We start from the raw sequence: 22,695 nt of genomic DNA, 5'->3' as shown, positions 1-22,695 counted from the left end.
CCAGTAAAACATTAACCTTCATTTTCTCACACAGACTTCGCTCCTTGAGGCACCCCCATGCGTCTGCCTCCTGCCTCACGGCGTAATGCAATGCCAGCCAAGGTGCAAACACACACACTCTTACACACAGATGCATAATACTGTATATCTGGGCAGGTTAGGGAGACCGAGTGGCTTCATATGTGCAGCTAATGGAGACAAAGGCAGCGTTTCTGTGTGTGTGTGTGTGTGTGTGTGTGTGTGGTATCTAAAACACAGGAAGCAAACATTAGTCAAATGAGGCTCCAAATTGGCGTTTTGTCTCACTTAGCCCTGCTGGTGTTTGTGGACCGGCCTGTAATGAAGGAGTGCTGTAGCTTTTTCTCTGTGTGTGCAATCGAATTTGTTTCAAATAAGCCGAAATGAGAAAAAGCCAAAACATTTTTTATATTGTACAAAACACAAAACGCAACAGAGCTCTTGAACTTAATTTCTAGTTCGCTCCCATTATCTTAAGATCCCAATTATCCCATAATCTTGACATGTCAACTTTGAGTTCACTTAATCACCACATAATGATCTCATTTTGTGATTATGATTCAGTTTATTGATACGTTTTGACAGTTTCGTTGGCATTGTGACTTCATTATGCTGCAGCTCGTGCCTGGTTCACACCTTCAGCAGAGCAAACAGAGCAGGGACGCGAGGAAACAGATGGAGAAGCAGACGGCAACGTATTAAGTCTCACAGTGGCAACAGTAGAGGGATGTTTGGGAATAATACGATGCCGTTGCTGAGGTAGCACTAAGCACACAGAACACTGAAGCTGGCGAGAGGCATTTTTGCAGATTTTAGTGAGAAACTGTGTGAAATTCTGTAACTTTGCTTGTTTTTGTAAAAGAACAGACAGAACAAATGATACAGCAATATCCAATATGCAACCAAGCAAGTAATGTCAGCGTTGGTAGACAGAACAAACCCACACAGGTGTAGCAGATGGTCTTCAATAAGAAAGTAGTTCATGCAGACGTAGGTATAAATCTAGAGACTCAAAGACAAACTGACCAGGATCAGAGCTGCTGTAAGAGGGACTGACTGACGAGGGAAGTGAAGGCAGGTGAGACTAAACAGGAACAGGTGAAGACAGACACAAAAACAGGAAGTAAAGTGACAGGAGCAAACAGATTCCTACAAAATAAAACGTTACAAGTCAACTTGTAAATCAGCTAATATACCATCATGTACATTTATTAGAGGATCTACAGGTGAGGATCAGTTTACTCATTACTGCAGTACTACCAGAGATAGTTTAGAAAAGAGACGGCCCACTTCAGAGTCTTTTCCTGTATCTGTGTCACGTGTGTTAGGAGACCAGCGGCAGGTCGTGAGTCCATTCAGTCCAATGACAGAAGTGAACGTGAGCACAATTCTTTCGCCCCATAGTCACCAAAGTAAATATCAGACATCACGTGTCATCCAACACAATACTTGTGCAACAGACAGTAACACAAACAATCTAACTGATCAAGGCGGCAGTAGATCAGCCACTCCTGTGATCTGCAAGGTAAAATGATTGTTTTTGTCAGTGGAGTCTGGTAGGATTGAATGGTACGTTTCTGGTTAAATAAAAAGGATCTTACTGGCCTGTCTCTGTATTGGTCCTTTTCTTAATGTTGTCAGACACTTAGAATAACAATCTGAGCCTGTCAGTGGAAATAACAAGCAGTTTTAGTGGACATACTTTGACTGGCACTATTGCCCCATTACAGCTGTTGAAGCCCATCTGCCATCCATTCTCAGTTGCTGGTGAAGATGATCTACTGGATCAGTTCCAGAAAGTTTTATCCTTACCAGCCATTTGGAACCCAAAATATGTAAAACTGGGCCCAGGGTTAGAAATACCAGAGTTATCCTTTCATAAATAATGATACAATAACACAATAAAGAGGAAAATTAAAGTGCCACATCTCAGATATTACATATGTTAGAAAAAAATACTTTTTATTACACAAATCACCTTCAAAAGTTACATAATCTACATGAACCTGAACACGGCAGCTACGTGCCATCTCTTAGCACCTTTAAGAAAACAATTACAGCACATGAAGAAAATGTTCTATTTCTATAAGAGTGGTGGGAGCTCAGTGGGTGGAGTGACCAAAACATGTGTTTTGTATTATTAACAGCACACAGTAGTTATGCAACCTGCCCACATTCAGATCATTGTTCCAGCATGCCGTCAAAGTAAAAGTTTGATGGCGTTGTGAGCGTGAAGGTGATTTTGATATCTTCCTCTGACAGCTTTAGGTGTAGAAAATGCAACTCTGCACTTATTATTGCCACCTGAGTCTCTTCTTTCTAATTTCTGGGGAATATTCAAATGAGATCCAACTTTAGCTCCGTCTCCGTGGCAGGTTGCTAAGCTACAGACCGTGTCAGGAAGTGACAAGCGAACATAATTACAACCCTGGTTGACAGACACCGACCACAGTGTTCATTAGACTTACTCAAGCATTAAGACATCAAGTCCTTTTAAAGGACAAAATACTCACACGACCTATTGTGTCAGCTAATTACCACGTAATCATTTGGTGAATAAATATTAAACCATTAAGGAGCAAAGGAATTATTCCTCGTTTCTTTACAGTGTGGACGTTTTAGTTATTAAGCACCGAGTGTTGTGCTTCTCATGCTTCTGTGTGGTTGAGTTCAGATATTTAAAGGATCTTATTGGGTATTTTAATATTTATTTAATATTATTTAGGACACACAAATAGAATAAATAAGAATTCGCCAGGATTTAAATCTATCTTTGTTGCTCATTTCCTCCAGGTGTAGCTTCCTCTACTGCTGTTAATGAGCAGTGTTGATGTGTGTGTGTGTGTGTGTGTGTAGTGTTACAATTCTCTCTCTCTCTCTCTCTCTCTCTGCAGCCTTTGCATTAGATGTTGATTGACAGCGATATTAGCACCTTTCCCTCACTCTGTTCGCCCCTCAATCAATCCATCCATCTCCTCCCCTGGCCTCGGGGGACGCTGGGAAAATAAAGCTATTTAAAGCAACCAGAGGCATGCACAAGGCTCTCTGCTTGTGCAGAAGAAAACAAGACATGAATCACCTTTGCATTACGAACACTGGATGCTAAAATCTTCATGTGACTCTCCCCTGCGTTTCAAATCTTACAAGTTAGAAATTCAGCTGATGATTGGGGCAGAAAACTATAGTTTGTGCTGCTCCTGCATTTAGTATAATCAGTCTGGTTCCCTCACCGGCCCGGCTGGACCAGGGGCATGATGGGAAGGACGCAGAACCTGAACCTCATCGACCCGACTCAGCAGCCACACAAGTAATAGATAACAGTTTCATAGGTTCTGTGGTAAATATCAATAACTAAAAAGTGCTATGAGGTTCAGATACATTAAAATACAGATATGATTTGGTGCATTTAATAGTTTTGTGTTTGCAAAGCAAATATGTGGTTCTGACGCCAAAGTAATCTGAAGGCTGCAAAAAAGATGGAATTAATGAACATTGTGTTTGGTGGCGTTTCAGAATATTTAACATTTTATGGCTGAGTTACAGTAAGACAAAATAAATCTTCATCAGAATCAGTATTAACACGCATAAGATGCATAGAGAACCCTCCTGTCTGTAAATACAATCTAAAAAACAGTCCCTCCCTCTTTGCTGTCTGTAAATGTACAAACTTCTTTTTAACTCTAATTTCACTTCACTTCAGGCAACCGAGCCACAATTTCAGGCTTGATTCTTAGCGGGCCAAATGTGACCCAGACTGAGTGAATCTGTTTTGCAAATATATGCAAATGTTGATCTGTAATAAGGCAAATTCATCAGCCAATTTCGCCTGCTCTCTAAATGTATAAAAATGGATGGGCCAACAGCTGACGTGTCGGTAAGGCATGATGGAGATTGATTGGGGCCTGTGCAGACAGCAGGACACTCGATTACATCTGCCCGTGCCGCCAGCAGCCATCTTTATTATGAACATGATGCTGACATATTCACTGTGGGCGTCTTTTTTAATTTACGCAAGACAAGCCATCCATTCTGAAATGTCAGTGACGCGTTCGAGTCCACAGTAACTGTCAGGAAAATACCACTCGGTCCTACTCAGTGTTATAAACGTGTCATGTTCAGTAAGAACACTATTGTCTCTTGGTAGGTTTGACTATTGTTTTGATGCGTGTTGGAGGAGATAATTGGCAGCAGATCCATATGTTGTTTACGCTCCACCTTCCTGTGTAGAACAAGCTGTTTACCAGAGTGATGTATGCTGACACCGTGTCAACAGACAGTGTGCGACGCATCATCACGTGTCTGTTGTGGAGGAACAGATGAGAGGCACTTTGAAGGAATAACGCTATAACAAAAGGCAGGATGAGCACTAATGAAGTTACCAACAGCAGCTCATACATGAAAACATGTGGACAGACTGTCGTGGATGAACGTGTCGATGTGTGTTTTTTAAGACTTGTCAGCTTGATGGATGTTTTTAGCGTCTGGTGTTTGTTCTACATGTACCTGCAAAGGGACAACAGCAGATGACAGCCGGCAGAGAGAGAGAGAGACTGTAGTTAAAATAGCGAAATGGAAGAAGGTGAAAAAGGTTTCACAGGAACGCTGAGGAGCAAAAAGACAGAAAAGTTGCAGAAATTAAGAAAAACACTACAAAAATCCTTCCACCCATGTGCCAACCGACCCCAAGACCATTGCTTCCCACTGTTTTTGGCCTTAAATTAAAACTGTGTCTACTTGCACCCTCTGCACAGGTTGAATATGTCTTTGGGTCGTGCTTTTTCCTTCTCAGCATCTTTTATCTGAATACTTTTGTGTTCTGCGGAGGGAAACTGTCCAGTTCACAAGCAAAATGCATCATAAACACTCATGTTTGTACTTAATTTTAAGAGCTACTCCAACTTTCAGGGAGTGAAACTACTCGAGTCGTTTAAAATCTGGATGTGTAGAAAGCCTCAAACGCTGAAAACTGATATGTTACAGATTCACATGCTCTGCATTGAAATAATTCGACTCGAGGAGAAGTCTCTAAGTTAGCTCTAACTATTACTAAGTGAGCTTAGCCGTTAACAGGACAGGGGAAACAGCCAGCAAAGCTTTCGTAAAAGTTTTGAGCACCTTTAAAACTCCATTTGTATTTGCTTTAAACAAACATGTTGCTCAGTGAGACTTTCCCCTGCTTTTAATGGTGAGGTGAGCTCATCGTCTCCAGCCCCTAACATTCATAGAACCCTGAGCGCGGAAGCGAGTGAGTGCGTTTCCAGTAATGTTGCACTGTTCCATTAAAGTTTTAATGACCTCTATTAGCCTCTCTCATAGTAGCAGGAGGCATAAAACTCTGTAACCCCTCTTGTCTCTCTGAGTGGCAGCAGTGAGGCTGAGAGGATCCAAAAGTGCTGACAAAAACAAGCTGGATCGTGACTTTTGAAAATCAGGGATCTCAGCACCTGTCAAAGTGCTCGCTGAGCTATTGAGCGCTGATGAAGAACCCCATCAACCCCCGGCAGATACACAGAGCAAATTTTGGGATTTTTCTGCGACAGGGCATTGACAGTTTGACTAATTGCCTCTTCTAACGTGCCAATTAGTCTCTGAAATAAAAACTGAGAAATAAATATTTTCCAGTTTATATTTTAGGAAATAGTTGCCACTTCAGCAGGCAGATGACAGATTCAGATTCACGCCGAGATTAATGGTAAATGTGGTGCGTTTCTCATGTTTTGCAGTAAAGTCGGTGGTTCTGTGTCCGTGCGCTTTGTGTGGGACGACTTTCATGTGCTGTAATTATCCTATCAGAGGGAGCAAACCACGGATTAGTCCTAATAATGTACGAGAAAGAACAAGAGAAACACAGAGAGGCAGAAAAAGATGTGAAGAGATCATTCAAGACTTAGAAAAAAGAAAACAGAGCTCCAGTAAATGTTGTGTTTAATATGAATATTTATTTAAAAATCCATAGTTCGATACAGAAATAGTCATCTATTATATGTATTATCAGACAATCAGTACTTCAGCCATGCTTTCTCTGATTAATCACGGTTTCAAAAAAGTACAAGATCATTTTTTGTCCATAGTTGAACTTGTGCAAAGAAAAATACACTAGAAAGCAATAGAAACACTGACACAAAATAGATCACGATTAGTTCCTTTAAACAATTCATTTTTCTGAAGAAGGCATCGCACAATTTCAAAGAAAATCAGTGAAAGATTTAAGGCCATTTTGTACAGTTAATTTTCATATAGAGTTTTATATTTCAAAACACTCAGTTTTTAACAAAAGGAACTGGTGCATCCTTTGTAAAACTGTACATGCAAACATAGTGCACGTTGTTAAGAAGATATGACGAGCATACAATATATTATTTGGATAGCTTTAGTAAACAAAGATCTTATGTGTCTTAACACCTCACGTGGTCTATTAAAACACTCTTATAAAGGCGCCACACAGGCACACACACACACACACACACACACACACACACACACACACACACACACACACACACACACACACACACACGCTCACGCAAAGTATATCTATATCAAACACATGCACACGTACACACACTTTATGGGGCTTGGCAAAATCAGTAGGGCTGCTGCACTACAGTGGAAAAAAAGATGGATAATTAAACATCACTAATAATAATAATAATATTAATAATATCCGTCCAGTCAAAGCAGACCAACACAAAATAAACTGGCACAAGTGACTATGGCGATAAAATGTGTGTGTGTGTGTGTGTATGGAAGCAAAGAAAGGCCAAAATAATAAAAGTTAAATTGCAAAATGAATTCTCTAAACTGAAGAAATGTTAAAAACAACATTAAATTCATATCACAGAAATATTTTAGTTTTAATCAGAATGAATGTGATTTGAGTTTCAAAAAGTAAATTCAAGTCAAACTTTTGTTTAATCAGGTTCATAAATTTAGTTCAAGTTCATCTTGAAATTTGGTGTAAAATAATTTTTTTTAACATAATTAGGAAATGAAATTAGGAAAAACACAAACTTTAACTGCTACAAATTCAGTGGCATTTCAACCATAATATCACATATTCTGCAATGATTACAGTTACATTTCACAGTTAGGTGTTTCCACACTGTGTCCTGTCCTGGCCGACAACATGTCGTTAAACTTGCTGCGATGAGCATGAAGAGATGCATTTCACTACCCTGAAAGGTTTCTCTGAAGAGCACGTGACTTTAAACAGGAGGTAGTTAGCTGTTTAAACGGCATGACGGAGGCGTCCTGTAGGCTGTTTGTATAGAACGTACACCATGAAACAACCGTGTCCTGGGTTTGAATCTGGCCGGCCAATTATCAAGTAAAAGAAAACATACAGAAACAGCCTGAAGTGCTTTTTACCGTCACCTGCTGTGTTTTTATCTTTAACTGAACTGGTTCAGTTTGACTCTTGTCTGCACGACAGCATCTGCAGTAATTTAGCACTTTGATGAGTACAATGTTACAGCCGGAGCAACAAAAGTTAAACTAAAGCTTTAATAAACCACTTGTGTCCACACTGACTGCTGCTAAAGGCTTCTTTTCTCTCTGTCTGTCTCAGCTAAACTTCCACCAAGAGTTGACACCAAACACTCCAGCAGGTAGTTCCACCTCTAGAAAAGGCAGCGATGCAAGGTAATCAAAAGAAAATGACAGTTACAAATAATCCTGTTTCACTCTGAGGTGCACACTTTTCAGACTGCAGCTGGCCTCACACACGGTCACACCATGCTACTGAGAGAGATTATCACCAGAGTTTCTGCAGCAATGTTGAACACTGTAATCTGTGGTCAGATCACTACTTCACACAAGAATAATCTGGAAAATCTTCTCAGCAAATGGAGAAAAAGTGGAGACCTGAGAGCAGCCAATAGCATCAAGTCAGCATTAGTGTTTTACACGTTGAACTTATATCAAAGACTCTGATATAACATGCTGGGTGATAAAATATCAGGATTTCATGGAAAAGGCACTCTGAGAACACTAATAGTCCAGATCTGCTGTTAATTGCTTGTTTGTGAGTTGGATCTGGATCCACTCCAGATTTTAATATTTTCTTTTTTTGGCCCGTATTACTTCATGAAAACTGGCCACTAGTTTTTCTGTAATCCAGCTCAGAAATAGACAAAAAAAAACATTTATAATGCAACAATAATATATTAGAAAGAATGTATTGGTTATGTTAAAATATGGAAAGTAAAATTTTGTGTTTGGAGAACAAAATTAGTATTTAGGGTAATGACTACTAAATAAATGACTACGTAGTCATTTGTATCTTTAAAATTGGATTTGCAATTTGTGTATTAAACAAATAGTTGATTGATAATCATTTAAGTCACTCTGACACCGTCTGACTTGACTTGGTAATGAGATCATTAACTGAACATCGGGTCCACTTTGAACAAACGCTTGTCAAAATTATGGTACGCTCCATGTCACCGGAACTTAATTAAGACTACGTCAGTGTTGGTACAACAAAAATACTGCAAGCTTTAACATCACTGCAGTGCTTAAATATCCTTTCACATTTCTGGTGCTGCAATAAGACTCACTCACCACACGAGAGATGTGAAAATGTTCCCGCATCCCCACTCTGTCTAAGACCGTCTAAACACTTCGTCTCATGTTGTTTTAAAAGGAGCAGTTGTGTCATACAGCACACACGTCTCATTCACATTTAACATGTTCACAGGACACTTCTTCGTCATTCAACAATGAGAACTGTCATTCTTCACCAGACGTCACTCAGAAACGACTGCTCGACGTTAAACTGGAAACTTGTCGGACAGGAGTCACGCAAATCATCCTTCTACACGTGATTGGCACATATATAAATACACATCATAAAAACAAACATATAAAAAGCTATATCAAAGCTGAAGGTGCAATAAAAAATACACACCAAAAAAAATGGAACAAAACTAAATAAAATGGGACTAAAAGCCAACAAAGGGAAAGTGTGTTTTTCTCTGCATTTTTGACCACTGGGCTCTTTATGCTCAAACAGTATTTCGTTTGAGAGCAGCTGCTGTCGTTTTAAACATGGAGCAGGGATGTGGTGTTAGACGACACAATGAGATGAAACCCCTGGGCACGTGGGCATCCTATTGCCAAGGCAGTTTGGAGGAGGACAGACACACAGAGAGAGATACAGGACCTAGACTAGCTGTGCTTCCATTCACAAGGCGAAGAAGAAATGCTACGCTCACATACAAAATGCTGAAAAACAGAAATGGCACAATTTGAATCGTCATCATCTTAGTTGGAGCAACAAAACGGCATTTGAGATGTAAAAATGGTAAAAAGTTTGTTCTCGAACGTTTGCAGATGTTGGTCGTTGTTCACGGTTTCTTTGAGACGTAACAGACACGAGTTGACGGCCATGCTAGTGGCTCTGTGAGGCTGAACTTAGCACTGACCTCAAAGCATCGCTCGGACTAATGAACATGTTAACAGGCTCACAATAAGAATCTTAACAAGCTCATGTTGGCTGCTAATTAGCACTAAACACAAAGTACAGCTGAGGCTGATGGGAATGTCATTAGATGTGCAGGCATTTGGTCGTGAATCAAAGTAGTGAGCTACTTTCAGTTGTGATATGATAATGGTGTTATCATATAAGGATTCATCCTCTGGGGGTCGTGACTGTCTGTACAAACTTTCTCAGGCTGGAGCAAAGCAGAGTGACCCACAATGCCAATAAACAACAATACAAACAGCAGCAGTAAATAACATGAATGCACATACTGGCCTTTTTGAAGATGACGGGCGCCTCATTCGGGGGCAGAGGGGTAGATTTTACATTTTACATTTCAAAATGCCAAAGTATTAATTTGGAACTGTTATACGGTGAATTTGAGCCAACTCTAAAGCAGGTTATGTGAAGCGAACCAAAGGAAATCCGTCTGCTGCTCATCACATTCTGTGATAAAACCCTTCGCACTGGAGATGAGGGTCAAAATTAAGCATTTTCTGTTCACCACGTCTATTATAACTTAACAAAAAGTGTTGGATGGAAGCACAGCTAGTAAGAGAGAAAGGCATGAAAGAAAGGAGAGAGAGAAAGAGAGAGAGAGAGAGAGAGAGAGAGAGAGCACGAAAAGCAGGAGACAGACAGACTTCTCAGGCCTGAGAGCAGTGCAGACAGACAGACAGAGTAAAGTGATAAATGGAGAGACAGACAGACAGAGATAGACAGACAGACAGAGAGACAGACATACAGACAGACCGGTAGAAGAGGTAGTGCAGGGCCACTATATGCATGCACTTGACTGAGGCTACACTCATGCAAAAGGTTAATACAAACACCAGAATACAGTACGGTACGGTACAGCACGGTACGGTACGGTACAGAAGGGCTACCAGGACCTGCACTGCTGCTACCTGACACACATGCCAGGAGAGAGAGAGAGAGAGAGGGAGAGAGAGAGAGAGAGAGAGAGAGAGAGGGAGAGAGAGAAGAGAGGGAGAGAGAGAGAATATTACAAGCTTCATATTGAAACTACGTGTATATAAAAGTATCAACAGTAAAAATCCTTGTTAGCATTTACTGTAAACAATGAGTGAGCTGGAGAGAGAGAGAGAGAGAGAGAGAGAGAGAGAGAGAGAGAGAGAGAGAGAGAGAGAGAGAAGAAGGTACATATGTCCAGTTATTTACAGAAAAAGTTCATTTAAGAGCAAGTGATTCCTTTGTTTTGTCTGAAGACATTCTCTTTAAAATGTTTCCAAAGAGCTGTCCCTCATTTATTCTTTCCTTCCTTCAACATGTCTTTTCTTTGAATTCAGCTTGAATTCAGACCGATCTCCAAACTCTCTCCAAACCGTCCAGGTTTCCCAGCCCCCCCCCCCCCCCCCAAAAAAATTCCAGACAGTAACAGGAATGCTTGACAGTGGAAGTAAACAGACTCTCATTGGCTTTTCCTGTCCTCAAAAGCGACACTCTCCTGGCCCGGCATGCAGCTTCCTGAACACGAGAAAGACCACCGTGATCCACGACAACAAGGCATGGAGAGCGGCTTTAGGGAAATCGACGTATTTTGCGCATGAAGTTCAGCTAACCCCTGACTCTGAAACCTTTCTCCTCCTGACTCCTCATATCTGGGTTTGCAGGGGTTGCCCCGGCGGCGTGTAGGGAGGCGGCGCTGGCGACGGCTTGATCCCACGGGTCCTCATGTAGGACAGGAACTGATCGGGGATCTCGGCCAAGACGTCTTTGGCGAGCCGGGCCATGCTCAGGATGTGATTCCCCGTCCGGTCGATGTAGTCCCTGAATGGGACAAACTGGGAGGGGGGAGAGCGGAGAAAATGAGTTAAAGTGAAATTTTAGGTGCAAATATTGAGGGGAAATGATGAGCAGAGAGAGCTGGTTCAGTGAAGAGATGAAGAACAGAGATGAGCAGAAGACTGAGGGTTAAATGTCTGACAGCAAAACAAAAGAGAAGAATGATGAAAAAAGAAAGAATCCAAGTAACATAATAAAATTCTTCCTCTTTGTTTCAAGTTGCTTTGTTCACTATTTTCAGTGAAAGAGGCTCTTATGAACTTATAAATACCATCATCCCTCCAGCCTAGATCAGAAACTGACTACTCTGATTAAGACGCTGCAGATTGGCTCCATTTCCTCTGGTGTCTGGTTGTCTGGTGACCGGGAGGAGGTGAATGCCGATTAGTAATGTCATGTTTTTACTGATGCTGCATAGAAAAGTGGTAAATAAAATGTTCATGTACAATAGAATAGTAAAAATACACACTTTTTGAACTGAGCGAAAACAGCTAATTTGACACTTGGCTGTCCTTACTCATGAAAATAGTTCCATAGCATGTTAGGGTTAGCTGACATTTTGGGGTCTCTGTACCTCTGTGTTTTTTTTTTAACTCCAGTGGGTGGAGGGAGTAATCAGTGAGTGTCTTTGTGGCAGTGCAGCTGCAAACATCATCATTAACACCGGTGAACGAGGACGTGCCTGGAAAAACATTTGCGGCTAACAGAGGGAACAGAGGTAGAAAACTTCCTTACAGGGTTGTGACTGAATGAATGAGAATGAGCACTACATTTGATCAATACCTCCATCCTGCTATCATGAGCACTGACAAATATATTGACAAGCCCCTCTGGCTTATGGCTGAGTGTTCAGCTCGGAGCTTCACTGTGAGCTCAGCGTTTGAGGACAGTGTTTCTGTGTTCAAACTTCAATCACTGTCTAAAAAAACAAAACTCACAATGCTTAGATGAACGTTTTTTTTTTACCTACCCCTAGTATGTGTATTTACGGTAATCTATCCTGGTTAGGACCTGGTTGAACGCCCTGTGATGTCTCGGAGGTCAACAAAGTTTAATCAAAACACGAGCTACCGTCCACTTCAGCTGAAAACAGACAGTGAACGTATAATAAGGTCTTCAGTGTTTTGCTCAAGAACTCTTCCACGCATGTTGTTGCATGTTGATGTCTTTAAGCATCAGGTCACCCTGCTGTGACTCTCATCTCACGCCTGCTGCCTCTGTCACAATGCGAATCCACCTGCTGTGATTAAATAAATGCTGTGACAATCACATGTCATGAAGCTTCACAGGTTGAATGCAGCTTACATGGCTGATAATGCTGAACTAAATGGGGACAGATATGAGACCATTTCATTTACTTAACGAGCTGCTGTCATCTACAATCACAAGATAACATGAGAGGCCAATTTGTGCTGGAAGCCTTCGCTGCGAAATGTAAACCTCACCATGTCACTGGAGGTTATTAGCCTGCTGATAATGAGAGCCTGTAGGCAGAACTGGTGTAATGTTCTAGTATCAAAAGTTTTACACCATCTCTGCTTTTCTACATTGAACGCTTGCATATGCCTCTCTCTCTCTCCCTCTCTCTCTCTCCCTCTCTCTGTGTCTGTGTGTACTGCACAGCTTGTTAAAAAGCCAACTAACGAGCATGGCTCCCTCGCCCACGTGGGCTGAGGGTGGGTGTGAGGGAGCAAGATGTGACAGCGGCAGTATAAAGGTCACGGAGGAGGAAAACCAAACAAACGGCTCACTCTGAATGCTTGCATTGTTTCAGTTTATCTTGATACCATGCAACGACACAAGTATGAAAAGTAATACTTGTCATTGTGGGCTGATCCCTTACAGCAAAACAAATAAGGGTACAAATAAAAAACATGAACAAAGGGACGGATGCATTGAATGGATGATTGACAGGCTGAAGAGATGACTATAAACTAATCATAGTTTAGATTTTGGGCTCTGTACATTCATTGTCTCTCGTTGTGTTGTGGCAGCTGAGTGAAAATGTCATCTTTACACTCCTGCACTCCCCAGGTCCCTTCTGCCTGACTGACTGCAGACCCCACAGTGCCCTGTAGGCCGGGGACAGAGCTGAGGTCTCTGATCATCCATTTTAATGAGAAGGATATAGAGATTTTGCAGACTCTTCAGATATTTTTGAGCATACCATTCATCTCTCTGTGTGTATGCACTTGGAGCGTTCATTTTGCCATCTGGTGCACCTTGGGGTCGAGGTGACCAGGTGTCTTTCTGCTTGGACACAGTTGAACGACCTGGATAGGACTCAGGTGTTTTTACAATTACAGTGACAAGTCTGGCACAAAATTCCTTTTGCACTTCCAAATAAATCCTCTGAAAAGTTGTGATTTTAGGAGGAAAGACGTCTTTCAGATCTCAACATCTCAAGTCACACAGTTAGTTACCAAATGACACCTAGCTCAAGAGTCTGCTAGCACTCTAATGACTGTAATGTTTTTATTAATTCTGGTTCATCAGCTGGGCAAAGGGGGCAAATACCCTGGGGTGGCACAACCCCAAACCTCCAGAGGCTTTAAAAGCTCCAGAGTTTTGTGTGGCAACGTGCAAATTTAATTGCAATTTTGTTTGGGAATATGCACAACTGAAGCATCAATGGACATGATATGAGAACTAGTTCAAACGCCTTTATTATCTCTTGCTGCATATCTTGCTTGCATCTAAGCTGCATATTCCTAAATTTAAACAGAGCAGACGAGAGGACAGGGACATTTCACAGAGAAAGGGGGAAACACAAGGTTAACTACTAATATTTTGCTCCAGTATAGTCGGCTAAAAGTAAATTCCCCGTCGTAGGACTAATAATGGAATATGTTATCTTATCTTATCTCAAAAGTCACTATCACATTTAAATTTTCTTTTATCACCTGGGAAGTAATGATGATGGATCTGGAGGAGGTAATTTGTCATTTGAGCTCAATCTACATGAGAGAAAGATAAAAGAATAGTGGTGAAGGATGAAGGCACCTGAACAATGTCCCTCTCAGCGTATCTTCCTCTGGATGAGATTCTGACTTCATCGCCGTCCAACTCAACCATGGCTGAGGAAAATAAGAAAACCAAATAAAATACGCACATGTACAGCATTTCTTACTTTAAAAAAGCCGGCAGAACTATAGAGTGCCAATGAAAGTCTGCAAAATACATTAATGCTCAGAAATATTGTTCACAAGGTCTTGCTGACTTACCATCAAACTCTGCAGGCCCCACCCCCACGATGATGATTGACATTGGCAGACAGGAGGCCTGTAGCAGAGGAACAATGAACATTTGATATATAAAACAAAAATAAATAAATGGCACCATTATGTTTGGTGAAGTAACCTGTGTGTGCCTACCCATGTGGCTCATCACTTGGATAAAGATGAGCTCAACATTAACAACCTGCGTCTTAATCACACACCGTGTCACGCTCGTGTCTTGCCAGCATGTATGGAGCCATACAGTATGTGGAAGCATGTGTTTTGGTCTTTGATGTGTGTTTTCTAGAGCACCTCCTGGAGCTCTGCGTGGGTCGAGACATCACAGCAAATAATATTAGAGACGAGAGCATTGACAACACGGCCCGAGCTCACTGACAGCTTTCAAAATGGTGTCTTTGTGTGTGTGTGTGTGTGTATTAGAAAGAGAGGGCGGTGTGTGTGTGTTCAGTGTATATGAGTAATGAGTTGACCTCAGGCAGCAGAGCAATAGATGGTCTTATCAAAACATCTCGATTATTTTTTGCTCCCCTCGGTAAAGGTCTTTTTAACGTCTCCACTGCCCTTTGCTCTCTTTTTTTTCCAGCTCCCTCATCTCTGTCACCTCCTTCTACCCTGTCGCCTCCTCTTCCAGTCTCACCCTTCTTTTCTCCTTAACATTTCTCAACCTCTCCTTCTCTGCTTTCAAAGGCCTGAGATGGATCACTGCCTTCACTAAAATGGCTGCTGCTCACTGTTCATTTAGTTTGGATTCTACCTCGCTCTCTGGCTTCCCTCCGGAGCGTGCTATGACTTAACAGTGATGGAGAGGACAGATGGAGGGTGAATTACATGCTGTCAAAAGTGAGGGCGGCACAGCGGACGCTGAGTAAAAAAAAGACAATGGATAAGCAGAGATGAATAAAAATACACGTCAATACCAAACGTCTGACTGATTTCAATGAACCATCCTTTGTTTTCCTGCATGGTTTTACATCATCTGCTTTTAAGAGCCACAATATGAGCCTTTTCTCCATGTGGTAGTTCCATTGTCAATACATCTATAAGATGACAGTGATCCCCTGACAGGCAGACGAGGAAATAGAATCACAGCTGTTTTAAAGCTTTCATTGAACGACAGATTTTTGCTCTGTGGAGCAAAAAAAATTACAAACACATTTTGTGTTGACTTCTCAGGCCATGACAGTTCAACTCATTTGCATTTAAGAAAGTATCTATTAGGACGGAGTACATACTACTGCATAATTACTAATTCCCCATGGTGAATTATTTTCTTTTTTGGTGAAAAGTCTATTTTGATGTATATTTTCTTTGCTAGAACAACAAAAATGACGCTTTAAGTAAATCAGCAGATGTCTTAGTTGCAGCATTTCTCTCTTCATTCATTCTTCTTCTTTGCTGTTGATGTTTCAGCTTTTGCATCCGTCTTTTTTGTGCTATCCATCTGTATTGTATATTTTTGTATGAAATCTGCTTTAAGTCACTGATCATTCATTGTATTTTTTGCCTTTTAGAGAACAGCACTTGAGATGAGATAAGTCTGGCAGTGTACACTGAGCCTGCACAACCATGCAAAAAATGCATGTCAAAGCTTCTGTTTAAACCCCTATTCAGCAACCCTGTTTACTTCCTGATGGCTCCAGGTCAGTGAGCTTTCAGTTCCCAGTTGTGTCAGGTCTAATCATCAATACTATCACTACTAAATCTGTTTATAGATGGAAGTGATGTTTCTCCAACTAAGAGACTGTGAAGAGACAGCACTGTTTGAAATGAATTCCCCTTTTAGTGACTCCTCTTGTTTTGCAGGCTCAGATGTGAACGGCTACAGTGGACGCCCTTACGTTGACAATAGACTCCTTGGTCTGGGCCATGTCTGAGATGACGCCATCTGTGATGATGAGAAGCACAAAATACTGGGAACCGTCCTTCACTGAAGCTGCATACCTACACACAAAAACAAACAAAACCATGTATGTAATTATTTCTGTGCTGCTATCTTCATGTCATCCTCTTGTTTACCATGGTTATTCATTACTTGAGCATATTAAACATCATTCTGTGTAGTTTTAATTAAAAAACTTGTTCGCAAATTAAATTAGAGTTAGTAGACTGCAAATATGGCACTACACATTTCTTTCTCACTAAATAAATGCCACTTACCTCCTGCTCTGGAGGAGTTCCCACTGTACATATCTTTTTATATCAATTTTATAGATCCTCAGCTTAATATGGCTTTCACTTTCTCCTGCAATGTGTGACCTTTCACTCCCACGTGAGCCGTGAACTGACTGTTACTGGTATTTTCACGCTACACTTCAGCTTTCTGCGACTGGGGGTTAGATCTGTGTGTATGTCTGCCTCCTCCCAACTGGAGAGAGTTGATATTTAAGTGTCTCTCACTGTGGATGATCACAACATAAGGGATAGAGAAGGACAAGGAAGCAACTAAGGAGAGGAAGAGCAGGGGATAAAAAGAGAAGTGAAGAGTTACTAAGCAGCATGTGGGAGTGAAGCAAGAGAAACGGGAGGTTGTTTTTGAAATATGACAAACAGAGGAGAGGAGGCGGAGGTGGAGATTACAGGTGGGGGATGGGGACAAACAACAGTGATGACAACCTCCTGGACTTGGTAACATGCTGTGAGCAGGCTTACAAAGCTGACACATGGGTAATACAGCTGCAGGAAGATGCTGCATGTATCTATGCTACATGTACAATGTTTAGTTTTAAAAGTTTAGAAAGAAGTGAGTTTGTAGAATGAAGAATGTCTGCTGATTAGTCTACTCATCAAACTGAGCTGAATCAAACTAAATCTTGTAAACATTTTTCCCAAACCCGGAGCCTCTCTCAGCTGGACTACATCTCATTAACGTTGTTTTTGCTACAATCAAATGTTCCTAATCAAAAGGGCTTGAGTAACAGATAATACAGATCCTCATGAGGAGAAATGTTAGTTAGAGTACGCAGAAAAGTGACAATCGAATAAACAGTACAAAAAGGAAGAAAATGTCTGTCTATCTATCTATCTATCTATCTATCTATCTATCTGTCTCACCCATTAAGAACTCACTAATTCATATATCTTATTTGTTTAATCCTAATTTGAACTCTTTACCCTTTACACTGTGATGTTTGTGTGGTGTTAAGAAACAAGATGTTAATTAGTATTAATAATTTACTGGTGCTGGTAGGCAGACATTGTTTCTTTCGGACAGAACCAGGCTAGCAGTTTTGCCCCGTTTACAGTCTTTATGCTAAGCTAACATCTCCTGGTGGTAGCTTCATATCACTTAGAAAAAAGCCTACAGTGAGAGTAGTATCAATCTTCTTGTCTAACTCTCCACAAGAAAGTGAGAGTATTTCCCCAAATGTTTAACTGTTTTAAAATGTTTTATATAATTACTGTGAAATAGATTGGTGATTAGCTTTTTCAATACAACAACATGTTAGAGAGGAGTGGAAGCAAAGAGGGAAGTTCATTAACGGGGTTTGATGGAAAAAACATGAGTCAGAAAAAAGGTATTCAGGTGTCTTAAACCAAAGTAAACTGCTGCCGCTGTATTACTGCTAGTTTCATCATTTCCCTTCAGAGTGCTTTCGCCTCTTCAGGTGCAGCTATGCAATCAAGATTTCAGTAAATTATCTTCTAATATGTGGGGTAAGCTGATGAGAGGCTTCACCACTCAGGGAGAATGACATATTCACAGAGTACATCTCTTTAATTACATACTTGCATGAATAATGCTTTAATGTCTTTTTTTAAATTTCACATGTGCGCATGGCTTTCCAGCAGCATAAATAACATTCTCAGAGACACAAACAAACATGTAATCAGCTGACAGGTACGTTTGTCTGTTTGTGTCTTTAGCTTCTTTTTTTTTCTCTCTTCCTTGAACTCTTGTTAGCTACCTGGCAACACTCGCTGCACAGAGCTTATTGCAGAAAACCTGAGAACACATGCTGAGTGTCAATCGCAGAGTGAAATGTACTCGGTGTTCTTTCACGCATTCTCAAATGATTAAAAAATTAATTATATGAGCAGTGATAGCAAATATGGAAGTGTAAAACAGTGAGAGTGTGGCATGATGAGAAGCGAAAAAACAAAAAACAAGACTCTGGAAAAAGCAAAAATGGAAAAACAGAAACAGGAGAAGACGTAAATGAGGAGAGTGGGAAAAAATTATGTGCCATTTTTTCCATTAAGTTCTGTGAGTTACCTGGCTACATGGTTGATGACAGGGGAGAAGTTGGTGGGTCCGTAGAGCTGAACCGACTTCAGACTCTGGTAGTAGGCCTCCATCACACCGTCGATACCTGCACAGTACGGGTTCTGAGGATTCCCGTTCTACATTATGAAGGGGAGAGGAGAAAACCTGCATGATTCATTTCAGATGCACTGAGGAGAAACAGATGGAGCAAACAGATTTAAGGATGACTGACATATTCCAGTGTTTTGCCTTGAAAAAAGAAATAAAATGAAAACTCAAATTACTTTTTATATGCACGCATATCAGAGTGCACAGAGAGTGAGTTCACTCAGGCATTTTTGGGTCACTTGTCAGGTCTTTGGTCCGTCGAGATCAGGAAATTCAGCAGGAGCATACACTTCAATAAGTGTATATGAATAAAATAAATATCAGTATTAAAAAGTCAAAGCTGAACTGTAAATCTGATGTAGATGCAAACAAATGCAACCATTTTTCATCAGTGAGTGTGTTCTGTTATTTTGTTATTTAGTGTTTAAAATGTATTTTATCCTATTAAACACAAGAAGTCTGAGAACAAAACTAATGAAAAAAAAAGTTTTACTATGAGTAAAATGAATTTGAGATCAAAAATGTATTAAAAAAGATTCAAAAGTTTTGTTTGCTAAACAAGAAGTTTTTATTTCAAACGTTTTGCTTGTTGCTGAGCTGAATCTCCTGAGTGGTTGAAAGATGTAAGACACGTCTCTATTGGCCAGCTGATCTGAGCGACAGCTTGATAACATCCACTGCTGGTAAACGAGGGAGGGAGCTTTGAAATACATGAAGACAACAGAACGCAGTGGATGTTGTCAAGCTGTCACTCAGATCGATGGCCAATAGAGACGTGTCTCAGCAGGTCCTGCCCACAAGATTCAGCTCAACAACAAGATAAACTTTTGGATTCAAAACTTTTGGACTGCATGGTAAAGACGGTAAAGACATAAAAGTAACCTCGTAAAAAACTCTTCAGCTATGAGATTTACTCTGAGGTAAACAGTCCAACAGTAGTCAAAGAAGCCTTTTCAGAGACATAACTTTGTTCTCCACAAAGGTGAAATGACTTACAGCATCGTTCTATTGGGATGTACTATTGAACTGATATTGTGCTCTCGTGTTGAAATTGCTGTTCAGTTGTGCTGGACTGACATTAAAACTAGTTTTCATTAATAATAATAAGAGGATGAGTTCAAGATGTTGCCACTTTTGATTAGCGAGTGTTTCAGTTTGAGTTTAAGTCACCAATGAAAGCAAATGGATGGTTTAAAAACCAGACGCAGGGAACATCTCCGTGTTTTACTCTCTTCCTTTCCTCCCCGCCTCCCATCGTGGTCCCATCCCTTCTTGTTCGTACCAAAGCAAACTCGTGGGAGACCCGTCCATCAGGGGGCAGCTTGGCTCCAAATCCCAGAGCGGGAAACATCTTATCGCTGTCGTAGTCCTGGATGATTTCTCCTACTGCCTTCAGGGCCATGGCGTAGGTATTCAGCTGGTAGGGACTCATGTAGTGGAGCGAGGTGGGCTGGGCTGGGTTTCCTGTTTGTGACACACAAGGGAAAACACACACACACACGGTCAGGGGATAATGTGCTTAGAAAAAGGCAGAAGCAAGATGGTCATGGCATCAAGGTGACTTTGCCTTAATTTAAGAGTCTTTGTTATTGCCTCAGGTTATTTACATCTGACCCAACCACAGCCAACAAAATTCCATTTTATCTGTCTGTAGTCAATAAAATGTATTGGATGACTAAATGATTAATCTTGAAGGTGCTATGGTTACAGTGTGGACAATCAAACATGAACTTTGGACATTTCAACTGTTGGAGTTTAAGTGATTTGATCAAAACACAAACTGCCTCTTCTCAAATAGTTTTGTGACAACATGTCTTATTTCTGGTTAAAAAAAATGTGATCTGTGAACTGCTGAGTATTTGCATGACAAATATATGAAATTACACTTTTAAATCATTAACTAATTATTGTATTAATGCAATAATCAGCTGCTCTAGCTTTAGGCTCCTCTCTCTTGAACAGACTGTCTGGATATAGAGGCCAGGTTGACTGTGGTGGAAAGGCTAAACTGTTTGCTGCCCTCCTGGAGGGGCGCTCTTTTACATTGTGCTGTGGGAGGAATCAAGCTAAGGAGGCTCCAGTGCATCATCAAGCCACTATTTTAGCCCCGGTAAAAGAAAATCAATGGCCTAATTTATGGTCTAACTCCATAATCCAGTACTACAACGTTCTTTTCACATTCTAACATGAATAATGAGACATAACGGGGGGGGGGGGGGGGGGGGGTATTTCAAAGCCACTTCAACTTGTGAACAAGTGATGTTTTTCCAATACTTGTTGTTAAGAGGTTCAAAATAGCAGCCGGTGCTCGATAAACAAATACTTTTCTAGTGGCTCTGTTATGACAGCAGAATCATGCATTACATCACTGATGAACTGGTGCTAATTATGTTATTGTAATATCAATATGAAGCTTTTCCCTTGATGTGACTTTTAATATCACTTTTCATGCTGTGTTTTAATAAACTCTCTGCAAAACTCTCCTCGCCATCATTCTCAATTGAGAGTGCACTGAGAGCCAGACAAGATCAAGTACACATCAACCTCAGACATTAACACATAGGATTCGGCTCTGTCGCGGCCGCCTGTCCTGCTCGGAGTGAGCTCAAGGGTAGGTGGATAACACCGTCCTTAATCACAGCCATCATAGTTACTGCACTCAGCTTTAGCTGCCAGGTGTGATGGAGAGGGCTATTAGGAAACACTTGATTCCCCATCTGCATATATTTGAATAAACGCTCCCTCGGCATTCAGCGCACTCTGCGTCTTTATGTGGGTCTTTGAGGGTGTGTGTACAGTCAAAATGTGTGTGTGTGTGTGTTTAGTGGGTGGCTCACCGTTGGAAGCTGTGAAATCAATGGCAACGGTGAAGTTAATCTGGGTCCTGAGAAGACAAAAGCAGAGAGATGATTCATTAATCAACAATGATTTTCCCCCCCGTGTGTCTCTGTCTCTCTCACTCAGGCACACACACACACACACACACTCGACTTTAACATCCCTAGAGCCCCACCGCTAGCATGGCTAACAGCTCGAAAGTCGCTATGCTAGTGAATGTGGATATCAGATTAGATAATGCATTCTCTGCCTTTATATAGTTCACATTTTGATTATTTCCAATGAAGCAGCCTGTAGAGAGAGATCAGGATCAGAGATCAAAGACACCAAGGCACCAGCATGAGAGGATGGAACATCTCCCTCCATTAAAACATTTCCCAACTCGTTAACCTGCAGGAACAGGATGTGGTTAAGAGCTCTGTCGGCCTGTCACTGCTCTTTCACACCAATCCCTAACTCGCTGCTACAAACACAAGCACACACACAAGCCTCCCGGTCTACCTCACACACATCTCGTGTATTCAGATAGTGTCAAACAGCCACTAGCTCATCGTCTTTGCCACCTCGGCGGGCCACGAGGAGCGCGGCCGCTGTGCCATCCAGAGGGGACAGAACGAGAGGGAGGGACGGCGGCAGGAAAAAGTTCAAGAGATCACCAGCCTACATGCTTGTTTACAAAATACAGGAAACCCAGAAGGCCTGGAGTGTGGAGCTGCTCCCTCCTGTTAGCATGCAGGTATTACAGGAGGAACAAACAGAGTGGGAACAGAGCCCAAACACACACTCTGTGCTCCCAAACAATATTCAGCAGAACTATTGTCAACTCTGCATTTGTTGAGCCCAGGCATTAACGTCAGTTTTGGTCATCAGTCAGATGACAGAAGAATTGTCAGGTGCCACTATTACAGAACAAATCTCTCCACCCTGTTGAGGGATATACAGTAAATGTTTCAAACAGCACCACATCATGTCCTGAATCATTGTCAGCAAAAACAAAAAGC

The 22,695-nt window shown here is 41.2% G+C and overlaps 1 protein-coding gene across 1 annotated transcript in view; it reads right to left on the bottom strand.

The window, feature by feature from the left end:
* Nucleotides 1-10,884: 10,884 nt before the first annotated feature.
* Nucleotides 10,885-22,695, bottom strand: part of LOC139221563 (copine-8) — a 72,950-nt gene continuing 61,139 nt past the window's right edge. The window contains exons 14-20 of the mRNA XM_070853470.1: nt 21,694-21,740; nt 20,139-20,320; nt 18,758-18,885; nt 16,383-16,485; nt 14,530-14,587; nt 14,309-14,382; nt 10,885-11,304 (exon numbers count right to left, since the gene is read on the bottom strand). Coding sequence (XP_070709571.1) covers nt 11,116-11,304; nt 14,309-14,382; nt 14,530-14,587; nt 16,383-16,485; nt 18,758-18,885; nt 20,139-20,320; nt 21,694-21,740 — 781 coding nt within the window. The 3' untranslated portion in view covers nt 10,885-11,115. The remainder of the gene's footprint in view (nt 11,305-14,308; nt 14,383-14,529; nt 14,588-16,382; nt 16,486-18,757; nt 18,886-20,138; nt 20,321-21,693; nt 21,741-22,695) is intronic.

The sequence above is a fragment of the Pempheris klunzingeri genome, chromosome 22 (genome assembly GCF_042242105.1).
Source record: "Pempheris klunzingeri isolate RE-2024b chromosome 22, fPemKlu1.hap1, whole genome shotgun sequence".
Classification (NCBI taxonomy): Eukaryota; Metazoa; Chordata; class Actinopteri; order Acropomatiformes; family Pempheridae; genus Pempheris; species Pempheris klunzingeri.
The sequence above is the reverse complement of the archived record's forward strand: the minus strand, read 5'-3'. Positions and strand labels throughout refer to the sequence as shown.